This window comes from Pleuronectes platessa, chromosome 24 (assembly GCF_947347685.1).
Source record: "Pleuronectes platessa chromosome 24, fPlePla1.1, whole genome shotgun sequence".
Lineage (NCBI taxonomy): Eukaryota > Metazoa > Chordata > Actinopteri > Pleuronectiformes > Pleuronectidae > Pleuronectes > Pleuronectes platessa.
In genome coordinates, this window is record NC_070649.1 from 1735749 (window position 1) to 1747472 (window position 11724).

General features: G+C 44.0%; 1 protein-coding gene and 1 long non-coding RNA gene across 4 annotated transcripts; both read right to left on the reverse strand.

Moving 5' to 3' along the window:
• Nucleotides 1-2162: 2162 nt before the first annotated feature.
• On the reverse strand, nt 2163-5447 carry LOC128430986 (uncharacterized). Of its 3 annotated transcripts, XR_008334092.1 has the most exons (4): nt 5167-5447; nt 2956-3045; nt 2769-2844; nt 2163-2489 (listed from the first exon to the last, which is right to left on the reverse strand). It is a non-coding gene; the product is annotated as an uncharacterized LOC128430986 (long non-coding RNA). The 3 variants fall into 3 exon arrangements; XR_008334090.1 differs by lacking the exon at nt 2769-2844 and having other exon boundaries at nt 2163-2707; nt 5302-5447; XR_008334091.1 differs by lacking the exon at nt 2769-2844 and having other exon boundaries at nt 2163-2707.
• A 1441-nt stretch (nt 5448-6888) lies between these two features.
• On the reverse strand, nt 6889-10717 carry zgc:113142 (uncharacterized protein LOC503524 homolog). Its single transcript, XM_053417158.1, has 5 exons — nt 10135-10717; nt 8582-8969; nt 8042-8194; nt 7786-7919; nt 6889-7516 (listed from the first exon to the last, which is right to left on the reverse strand). Exons 2-5 carry the CDS (start codon nt 8931-8933, stop codon nt 7151-7153), a joined length of 1005 nt encoding a protein of 334 aa, XP_053273133.1. The 5' UTR covers nt 8934-8969; nt 10135-10717; the 3' UTR covers nt 6889-7150.
• Nucleotides 10718-11724: the final 1007 nt, after the last annotated feature.

Consider the following 11724-nt stretch of genomic DNA (forward strand, 5'->3'; position numbering starts at 1 on the left):
GTCTGTCTGGACTGTCTGTCTAGACGGTCTGTCTGTCTAGACTGTCTGTCGGTTTTAGACTGTCTGGACTGTCTGTCTGTCTAGACTGTCTGTCTAGACAGTCCATTATGTCTAGACAGATAGTCTAGACAGTTTGTCTGTCTAGACGGTCTGACTGTCTGTCTGGACTGTCTGTCTAGACTGTCTTACTGTCTGTCTGAACTGTCTGTCTAGACTGTCTGTCTGTCTAGACAGTGTTGGGACATGGTTTTTGTGCAAACCACAGGCCTCCTTTCAGTCAAACTTGAAACAAACAGGCCGCATGGGCTGGAGTGGACTCAATCCCCCAAGATGCCACAGGTTTCATTGATCTTAGAAAGTCAAGGAACTCAGTCTCCCAGAGGATATAACAGGATGCTGCATGTCCTGGGATCTGGGCAATGTCACACAAAGGTGTCAAGAACCACGAGGGTCAACTCCTATTGGTCACTCTGGTCCAAGACCTGTGAGGTCACCGGGGCCAATATAAGGAGAGGTCTCCCCAAAATCTTCCTCTCTTCTCACATCCCTCCAAGGACGGAAGGCTGCTACAGCCTCTCTCTCCTACATCGCCAAGGTGGGGAACTGGCTGATCCAGCTTCCTTCTCTTTCCATCCACCCACCGAGGACAGCAGGGCTTTCCAGTCGTTTCTCCTGCATTGCTGAGAGGGCCTGGCTGCCCCAGCCTAATCTTCTCTTCCCACCAACTACCGGAGGTCAAAGGTGCAGCTCCCAGCTCATCTTCTTAAGGAAATCTCCTCGCCCTTCAAGTTCTACAAACTCCTCGTAGCGACGCGATGTCCTGCAGGAAAAGTTCAACAAGCAACGGAGCTTCACAGCTCAACAGGACCGCTAAGGCAGAACCCTTCCGACAAACCCAGGAGACGTCACAGAACTGCAACTGGACTGCAACTTCTTTTCCCCTTTCCCTCGGACTGGTAACATAATCTGGGCTTAATAATTATACTACGCTAAGCAAGACTGTTTATTTGATCGGTGTGTGTTTATAAGTTTGATATGTGGTGTGATATTGTGGCAACAAGTTATTTGAAAGTAATTGTTAGTTAGGCCCCTTCACAGGCCTCCTTTGTAGGTCTCTCTGACTCTTGCATTATCTGATTAACATCTACACAGACACACGCATAGTCTCCACCTAGTTAAACCTACCCCCGTAAAGCAACCTCAGAAGAAGGGGGGGGGGGGCTCTTATCTTAGGGGATAAACTACCATTTTGAAAGCATTCTAGAAAGGTGTGAAATTTGGTCAGCCATTTTGGGAGGCCCCTAATTTACATTCACACACACTCATATTTAGTCAGTTAGTCATTAGTTAGTTTGATTGTTTAGTAATTTGTGTTTTCATACTTTATTATGTTCATAATAAATGTTCTTCTTTCACAATTGTTATTTCATTAATGTTGCATAAGTGTATTTTGCCAACCGTAACACTGTTAAGAACTCCAAAACCTTTGTTATTCATTATATAATCTTTAATGGTAAAATATTGAGATTTCTAATTGAACTAAATCTAAATGAGACTGATCTTAATCAATAAATTGGCTATCTTTTCCCTTCTATGAAGGGTGGTGCCCCGCGAGAACTTTAACCAATTAAAGTTATGATTTAATATTAATATTTTAAATATTAATGTTTTATATTTTATTTTGATAACCAAATTTATTGAGTGCATAAAGGCACACCATTCTATGGTAACACTTTTTAAGCACTATTGCACAACAACAGTCTGTCTATCTAGACGGTCTGTCTAGACTGTCTGTCGACTTGATACATCGTCTGTGAGCCATGAATTTCAGTCTGAAATCTGACGACTGACCAACAGGAGCCGCATCATGAGCACGACTAACACAAGTCTAACTTCCAGGATTACTGGTAGAGCGGCGAGTGGGCCATAGTGAACGCCGTGGGCACCTACAACAGAAGTACGACTGCTGCCACGAGAGCTCCCCGGACATCACCTACTACTTCGTCATCCGCCCGTTGTTCTACACCATCAACCTCATCATCCCCTGCCTGACCGTGCTGGTTTTCTACCTGCCGTCCAATTGTGGACGCCTAACCGATAGGCTCCTCCCTGTCTGGACCCCTGGCCCCCCCGACATCACATCTACCTGGATCACTGAGGAGTCGGACCTCGATCTCCATGGTTGCCACTGCAGCCACCAGCTGGACTCCTTGGACAGCGGAGATGAAATTCACGTCTGCGATATTCATGGTTACTCAAACCTGCCGAGGTCGGGGGTGAGGAGAAGCGGTCGTCCGAGGATTTCCTCCCTCTCTCCGCCTTCCCCTCCATCTCTTGGTTACACCCTCCTCCCACAGAGACGCTCCACACTCAGTTTGGACTGGGACACCCCCCCTGTGGAGCATGGTTTGATCCAGAGCCCATCCGGCGCTGCTCTGTCTCCTGCTGTGGTGTCAGCCCTGGAGGGGGTCATCTACATCGCAGAGCATCTGAGAGCAGAGGACGCAGACTTCTCAGCAAGTGTCTCTGCTTCTGGTTAATAAGAGACTTTCATCTAGAGTCTCGTCCTCTTCTCATTCTGTTTTGTCTCTACAGGTGAAGGAGGAGTGGAAGTACGTGGCCATGGTCGTGGACCGTATCTTCGTGTGAATGTTCATCATCGTGTGTCTGCTGGGGACAGTCGGGCTCTTCCTGCCGCCCTGGCTCTCTGGGATGATTTAGATTTACACATAATGTCAAAAGAGAGAAAATATTAAACTAATAAATACCTTGTATAGAAAGGTGGACTGTGAGTGATCCAAATATTTGAGATTTCAGTCACGAAAACCCACATCTCTTAAGTTTCTGGAAGAGGAAATAACCATTTTGACCTGATTTCCTACTGATCATTAAATTTGATAGAAACATGGTTTGAACATTTATGAAAATGGTCACATGATGTCTCATGATATTTACCTCCACATGATTTAATCCGACCACTGAAATCCCGAGTAGCTTCCAGGAAGGGAGGCGGTTCTCTGATGCTCCTGCAGGTCAACTTTCAACCTGCAGGGGGCGCACAGCAGGAACAGAACAGTGCAAATAAGTGAGACTGCTGAAAAACAGTTCATAATCTGACCAGCTGGGGGCATCAACATCACACATTATCACAATGATGGCATCACTCCCACTAATTTCAGTCCTCCAGCATTATAATTATTTGTTTGTGTCCTTTAATTGGATTTAATTGAAATTGTGTTAATGTACAACTTTGTGAGAGTTCACGTAAACATGTTGATGACAAGCAGGAGAAGGGAAACGAGTAACACAACTGGCTCTACATCTCTGCAGCGCGCAGCACTGACACTCACTGATTTATGTTGTTTTATGAATGATGCATAATGAAGTGATTATTTGTCAGTTGCTCAGATGACTCAAGTGTTGCAGTGTGTCTCTTATCTACCACAATTAGGTTGTTTATCTAATCTGAAAAGAAGAGGGCTAGAGAGAAGGTCTTCTGTGATATCGCTCTTCGAAGAAATATCCTGGAATTGTGACTCTTTTTTTTTTGTTTTCTGATAATTCTCTTCCCAGTGAGGGCCAGATCGTAATAAAGATTAGTTTTTCTGAAGAATCACAGCCAGAAGGATCCTAAGGTGAACTTCAGACGTCAGCTTGCTGGTTTGATGGTTTATGGCAGATTTACAAGCCAACAAATGCTGCTACTATGTCAAACAGCCAGAGATCCATTCATCAAGTAGATGAGCTGCACGGTAAATAAATAGAACCACGTTCTGACATGTGAACGAGCTGCTCCACAAGTCGCCCTCTGTTGTCAGAGCCACTCTTAACTTATTCAACACATATGATCAAAGTGGGCTTTTCATAATTACACCGTGTCGTGATAGGGACTGATGTGTATGAATATGTTTGGGGGGGTTCATATCTGGGGGGTAAACCCCCTCTGGGAACAGCTCACAAGATGAGTGTCAACGGTTTTCACAGCCCAGTGGATTTATCAGATGATTAATAAAAACATGGGCTAATGTGAGACTTTCACGGATGTGTCGCTATCGGCCAATATACGCAGATAGGACCACTTTATGTCATGTGATGTGCATATATGGTTAGATTTAACGTGGGAAAAAAATATTTAACTTCTATATATCCTTTTAAAGTTTATGATTGAACTGTTATAGATCAAGTCTTTGTCTGAATGACTTTAACTTTAACTCTCTGCACTGATGATGTAACTGATAAAAACCCTGTTCTCTGCTTTCTGAGCCATTTGTCATCTGGAACTGATCCCGGTGGGAAACTCTGAGCACACGTCACACAGAGAAGACCCAGTGACACACGCTGAAAACCAATATAACCCACCAGAGCTTCATATCATCCAGAGCTGGGGGCTACAGCATTTCAGCTAGCTGCTAAAAGTGCTCTGTGAGCTAACAGCTAATTTAGCCCTCTAAGCTATAAGCAAACAGCTTAAGATGCTCAGTGAGCTAACAGCTAATTCTGCAATTTGAGCTAACAGCTAAGTTTGCCCTCTAAGCTATAAGCTAACAGCTATTGATGCTCTGTGAGCTAACAGCTAATTTAACATTTTGAGCTGACGGCAAATTCTACTCTCTGAGCTAACAGATACAACTTTGCCCTCTAAGCTATAAGCTAACAGCTAATGATGCTCTGTGACTTAACAGCTAATTTATCATTTTGAGCTAACAGCTAATTCTACTCTCTGAGCTAACAGCAAATTTTGCCCTCTAAGCTATAAGCAAACAGCTAAAGATGCTCAGTGAGCTAACAGCTATTTCTGCATTTTGAGCTAACAGCTAATTTTGCCCTCTAAGCTATAAGCTAACAGCTAAAGATGCTCAGTGAGCTAACATCTAATTTAGTATTTTGAGCTAAGAGCTAATTCTACTCTCTGAGCTAACAGCTAATTTTGCCCTCTAAGCTATAAGCAAACAGCTAAAGATGCTCAGTGAGCTAACAGCTAATTCTGCATTTTGAGCTAACAGCTAAGTTTGCCCTCTTTGCTATAAGCTAACAGGTAAAGATGCTCTGTGAGCTAACAGCTAATTCTGCTCAAAGCTAACACCCACCTCTGCTCTAAGCTAACAAACAAGTTGAGCCGAAGCTATTTCCAGTCTCATGAGGTGTTGTTCACTTCAGGACACTCACCTCTGGCCGAGTCAGTGATGTTCCTCAGATCTACAGACATCACCCCTCCTCCTGCCCTCATGAGCATCACAGACACTTCACCTGTTTGACCTCAGATGCACTTTCCATACAACCACAGGTGTATCTATACTTTACCAGTTTCATTTCTATGATTTTCGGTCTGCACTTTGGTCCGAACCAGTGAGGCCTGATGGGAGAAGTGGAAGTTTGGTACCAGGTTGTGAAACGACAGCAGAATGCGTCTGAGCTCCAGAACCCAGGGGTGTGTGTCAGCTGGTTCAGTCCGGTTTCCTGTGTGGTGAAACAGTATAAATAAGATACAAAGCCCCTGTTTGTTCAAGTGCAGTTAACCGAGTGAAAACAAGACTTGTCAGAATGTCACGAACGCAAGTAAACACAGATCGCTGAAGTAAACAGGGATCAGTGTTTAATTGTGAACATGGTGTCAGACAAATCTGATTCACTAAATCAAACATTAAATTGTCGCCACTGGGTTAAAGATCCGGTCATGAGCCCACACAGCTCGGTTGTCAAAGCTCACACAAGTTGTGTTACTTTCTAGGTTATACACTGAACAATTGTATTAATACCACAAAGGCCGTGTTCACACTGTTGTCCAAAGTCTGTAAAAACTCACACGAGCTTATACAAACTTTAAAAACCATGACTCTTTCAAGTGAGAAACTTCTGATTCAACCCACAATGAACTGAAAATTGAACCATCAGGTGGCGTCTGGTGAGAAATGGGAAAATCCAATGATGTAATACAGTCTTTGATATTTACAGTTATGAAAAGGGACGTTTCATCCACGTCTGTGAGAGCCTTGTTCTGTGGAGACATCATTTCAGCCCAGATATCTGGAAATCATATTTATAAACTACACACTCCTGGAAATTATATTTATAAACTACACACTCCTGGAAATTATATTTATAGACTACACACTCCTGGAAATCAAACTAAACCACTAACCCTGTTGGTCCATGGATTAGTCAATGACAGACAGAAAATCGAAAAGATAAAGTGATTAAATCAGAGGTCAAAGGTCACGGTGACTCTAAACCGAGGCAAACAATCTAATAAGTAAAAAAGATGGAACAATGGTTTGATTGTGTTGAGCTGATGAGTCTGTCGCCCCCTGGGGGCCATTTGGAAATGACACTCATCGATCGTGTGATGTCTTTTCACTTAATGCCTGTGACCACAATCTAACCTTTGACTGACCAACCGGAGACCATGAGACAATCAGAGCTTCCTCCTGAGCAGGGGCATCTCTGTGGTCGACCGAGAGAGACACACAATCAACACGGTGAACAACACGTGTTTGTGTAGCTCAACAGTGGGATTTGAATTGATTAGTGACTCGTATCACCGGATTGTGTAGCTCCGGTCTTTGAGCTCATTAGTCAGGTTGTTGTTGAGCTTCACTCTCACGGCTTCAGAGACGTCCACAACCTGCTCAGCACAAAACAGCAGGTTGTGTTTTCACCCTTGTTGGTTTGTTTGTCAGCAGGTTTACACAAACTTCAGGATTTCTCTCACTTTCTTAAACAATGTGTTCACAACATTTTCACCAATTTCCTACAGAAACATCCATGGATCTTGATGAAAATAATCAGACATTCAAACGACTGATATCCACGAGTGTGTGAGTTACACTTAGTCAAAATCTAGCTGTTGTTGTCCTTATTTACCGAACAAATGCACGTGACTCACAACAATCGTGTTATTGGAGAGATTTTTATTGATTTACATGACGAGTTTGACACAGATGAACAAACAGCTCATTTCAACTCAGTGATAAAGATACTCTCTGTTTTTCTTGTATAGGAAATGTAGGGAACAGTAGAAAGCATACAAGACAAATAATAAAAATATACAACAACATCCGTTACACTCAAATAATAACAATAATAATAACACACACAACAGAATGATTCACAACCCAAACAAAGCATCTCCCACGAGCGACCCGTGTTTGTCCTACTTGGCGTAAAGCATCTCTTTTCTTTTCCCGTACATGGAGCTGAGAGAAAACACACCGTCAGTAAAGACCGTGGGCAGGAGCGGGTGCAGCTGGAAGAAGAACCGGTCCAGCACTGAGACCAGCAGGTATCTGTACTTGGGCTGCCCGGACATGACCGCGTGCATCATGGCGTTGATGACCAGCGCCGTGTCCTTGAACCCCGCCTTGCACGTGGAGAGGAAGTACTCGCTGGCCAGCTCGATGTACTGCCGGTTGAAGGTCTGCTTGCGCTCGTCGTCCAGCTTCTCCCAGATGTCCAGGCCCGACTTCATCCGGATGATGTTGGTGGCTTGGCCGAAATTCCCCGGCTGGATGATGCTGACCTGAAAGTGGGAGAAAACACAAATCAGAGGCTGCATTCACCTCTTAAAAGACTAATTAGGATAGAAAGTTATAAATTAAAGTAAACACGGAGAAGAAACTTTGCCACCTGATCAATTCTGTCGTCCACCTCTTCAGAATAAAAGCATGTGAACATGTCAGTTTCAATGCATGAGTTACACCTCGTGCTCCAAGAGGGGTGTGGCGGTCTGCTCGTGTGTGTGTGTGTGTGTGTGTGTGTGTGTTTGTGTGGTGTCAAAGGATTACGTACCTTCACACCAAAACTGGCCATCTCGACCCTCAAGCAGTCGGCGAAGGCCTCCAGGCCCCTCTTGGACACGCTGTACGCTCCCATGTTGGGGCAGTTGAAGAAGGAGAAGATGCTCGACACATAAACCATCCGACCTGAGGAGACAGGAAACATCTTCAACATCTCCTCTATGATTCCAACGTGACGTCACAGGAAACATCTTCAACATCTCCTCTATGATTCCAACGTGACGTCACAGTGAAGGACCACATCGTACCTTTGGCAGCTCGGACCAGAGGCAGGAATGCGATGGACGTCCTGATGCAGCCAAACAGGTTGATGTCCACCATGTTGTGGAAATCTTGAAACGTGCTCCACTCGATCTCGGACCAGTCTGTGATCCCAGCGTTGTTCACGACGGCCCACAGACCTGGGAACGTAGAGGTCAGAGGTCAGGACTCAGAATGAGATGAAGAGAGTCGGTGGTCTCGTGGTGCTTTTTACTTTCTCATGTCACAATGAGTCCAAATCAAATCTTCACATTTCATCAAAGATACGTCACTGAAATCTATCGAAGCTCATTTAAACCAGAACAATACAAAATTACGATTGTGTCTCACATATTTTCTTTTTTATTCTAAGTCCCGAATGTAAATCAAAATAATTGTTGAAAGTATTGACTCCTAACTTTGAATGTTAGAAGTTAAAGAAGAGAAACAAAGTCACGATCGTGCTGATTTTTGAGGATGAAAGTTAAAATCTAAACACTTCTCATCAAACATCAGAATCTGAGTTTGAGGGAGACAGAGACTCTCACCCTTCTCCGGCAGGTTGTCCTGGACCATCTTCTTGGCCTGCTTCACGTCTTCGTCCTTGGTGACGTCCAGCTTGAGGATGGTCAGACTGCTGGACGTCTGCCTGGACAGACTCTGGGCCCCGATTCCCTCCGGATACAAGCACCCGGCGAACACCACAAACCCTTTGAGGTGGAGGCATCGAGCCAGCGCGTGTCCGAAGCCGCTGTCGCAGCCCGTGATCAGCACAGCGTAGCCGCGGCCGTCCTGCATGGGGCCGGGGCGGTGGCGAGAAACCAGCTTGGCCAGGAGGAAGAGCAGGAGGGCAGAGATGGGGATGATGCCGATGACCTGGCCGATGAGGAGCGTGTTCATGCTGCCGACGTGTCTGTGAACCACCGTGTCTGAGGACTGTGTGATAAGCTGCCGAGCTCACTACATATACTCATTCACCAGACTGCAGCAATCGATTGTGATGGCTGTGCGGTTTGAGATGTGTTGGTGTGTGTTTGAGCCGATTTGTTCAGGTTCTCATGTGACGTTAAAAGACAACCCGGGAACCACAGTGGGGTTTAAGTGTTTGTTCGACATGTTTGCTGAGGACGAACAAATGATTGTGTTGGGAAAACCCAAAGTAAACTCAGATAAAGTCACACGGCTTTATGAGGATTACAACCTTTTCTTATAAACTCATTACTGTAAGTGTAAAAACCAACCTTCTTTAGTTCTCATTCGTCCCCACGTCTGTCCCACGACTCAACAAGGGGACATGTTGTCTGGCACATTATATACTCTGGTTTTCTGGGGGAACTTCCCAAGCAGGGTCGTTAGGAGTCATTGAAAACACTCTCCCCCTGTGAGCCATGTGTCCTGAGGGACTCTACTTTCAAACCACCTGTTGTCCCTGCTCAACATGTGGACATGGTTGTCTCCTGACTGCTGAACCAGTTTCCCCCAGTGTTCAGGTCAGGAGGCCATGGCTACTTCAAACTAGAGAAACTATCTCTGACCGGAGGAGAAGGTTAAAGACCTTCCATCCCCAGGAAGCTTACTACAATTCACACCTCAGGACACAGGACTCACTGGGTCAATGACAACCAGTGACTCCCAGTGACTCCCAGCATCAGCTGAAGAAGCCTCTTGGATAACAAACGTTGACCTGTATTAATCACTTTGTTATCCCAGTAAGTTATTTCCCAAAAGTTTGATGATACCACTTTCATGGTTTGCACTTCTCGGAACTGATTAAGTGTTATCACGGCTCGTTTCACTGGAACGCCAGCAAGAGAGAAAGTAATGGAAGCACTGGTCTGATGGGAGAGAGAGGAGGGGAGGGTCTGGTTTCTCATTTAACTACTCATTTGATAAAACTATCTATTTCTTTGTGTTTTACTTAATCTTAATCTAATGTGTCCTGCCACAGTTTCATAATGATCCAAAAGATTATTTACATATATCTATAACTCAGTGTTTTGCTCTGTCCGTCCACAACATTTTTACCGTCCACGCAGTCAGTCAGACTCCAGAGTCTCTGCCTCCTGTGAGTGTTACCAGTTCTGTTCTGGAGTCTGTGTACCTGTCACTCCCAATCGGTTTGTGCTTGAGAGCGACGTCCGGCCCAGCTCCAGCCACAGACTGGATTCTGCAGGAGACGCTGCAGAGGAAGTGAAACAGATTTTCTGGATCCTCGTGAAAATGTAAAGTCTGGTTTCCTGACGCCTCCTGTTTCCATGTTGATCTGTCCAGAGGTTTGTGCTGAATCCTGCTCAACAACAAACAAAGTGAAAACATTCTCCTCCTGCACAAAGTGTAACTGTGTCGGCTCAGATCTGTAAGTTAACAGCACAAACAATCATAGATAAATGAAGGAGTGGTTAAAGTAACACATGTGGCGATGCAGAGACACTAAATCAAACTAAATTGTATTTTTATAAGATCCGCAAAATTGGTTATGAAAGAGCCGGATTCCACAGAAACAAGAGAAGTGGTTTCCTTGAATCGTGGCGAGCGGCTGCGGTCGGACTCCGGGAGGAACTCAGCAGAGTTTGGTGCAGATCCAGGTTTTGTTTCCTGAAACATTATGTGTCTCGATTTCCCAGAGATTCACTCACGGATCTGATTCCTTTGAAGAGCAGAAATCTGTGTTATGAAACATTGAGATTAAATGATCATTTAATGCTGATAAATACATTTTGTTAAGGGATAAATTACAAAACCGCACAAGGAAAATACTCAGCCGCCCAATTTGTTCGTGGCCATTTTTATCTCTATTTTAATAATAACTCGACAACAGAAAACAAAAGCACCGTTATTTAGATATTTATTTCTGGCCTCAAGCCTCAGAGGCAGATTTAAAATGAACGTGTGACACGATGCTACAGAATAGAAACTGAGTGACAGATGCATTAGTGAGGGGGGGAGGGGTGGCAGCAGAATAACAGTCTGACAGTGTGGGTCATGTCACAGTGAGATGCTTTTTACTGAACGGGTCACATATGATGGAGCCAGACAAACCGTGGAGGCTTTACAGTGCAGAGCAGCGGCGCCTCCTGGTGGTACAAACAGATCATTGCAGATGAATGTTGCAGGAGTGTGAATAAAAACAAATAAAATGCCCAAAATGTTGTTTTAGCTGCTTTTTAACATTGTGTCTGTGAAACCTCTTCAAAATCCACAATCCTTATGAAAACATTTTGCATAGAAACTAAATAATAAAATCATAAATCAATTCTTAATCATATCTGGTAATATTTTAACATTACTCAATATTTTTGGTCGGATTTTTTTACCTTAAACGAGCTGTATTTTGTTTTCATGATCACAACAAATAGTAAAGATCAGATTATAGAGAAAAAACTATAAAATCAAAACTGTGTGAAGAAAAATATTAAAAAAACGTCCAAACAAATGGAAATTAAGACTTTAATTTGTTTTGTTTGGCCGAATATATTCACTTGAAAGATGGGATGAAAACTAGTCGTCACAGATTCATCCCCCCCTCACGCTTGGGAGGGTTTAACGTCTTGCTTAAGGGCACTTCAGAAGTTTAGAGGGCCTCACATTCTTCAACGACTGTGAAGGGGAAACAGTATTTAAAGATGGAACCATGTTTTTAAATTAGAGTATTGTCTGTTTTAATGAGTTATTCTAGTTTGTCTTGATTTTC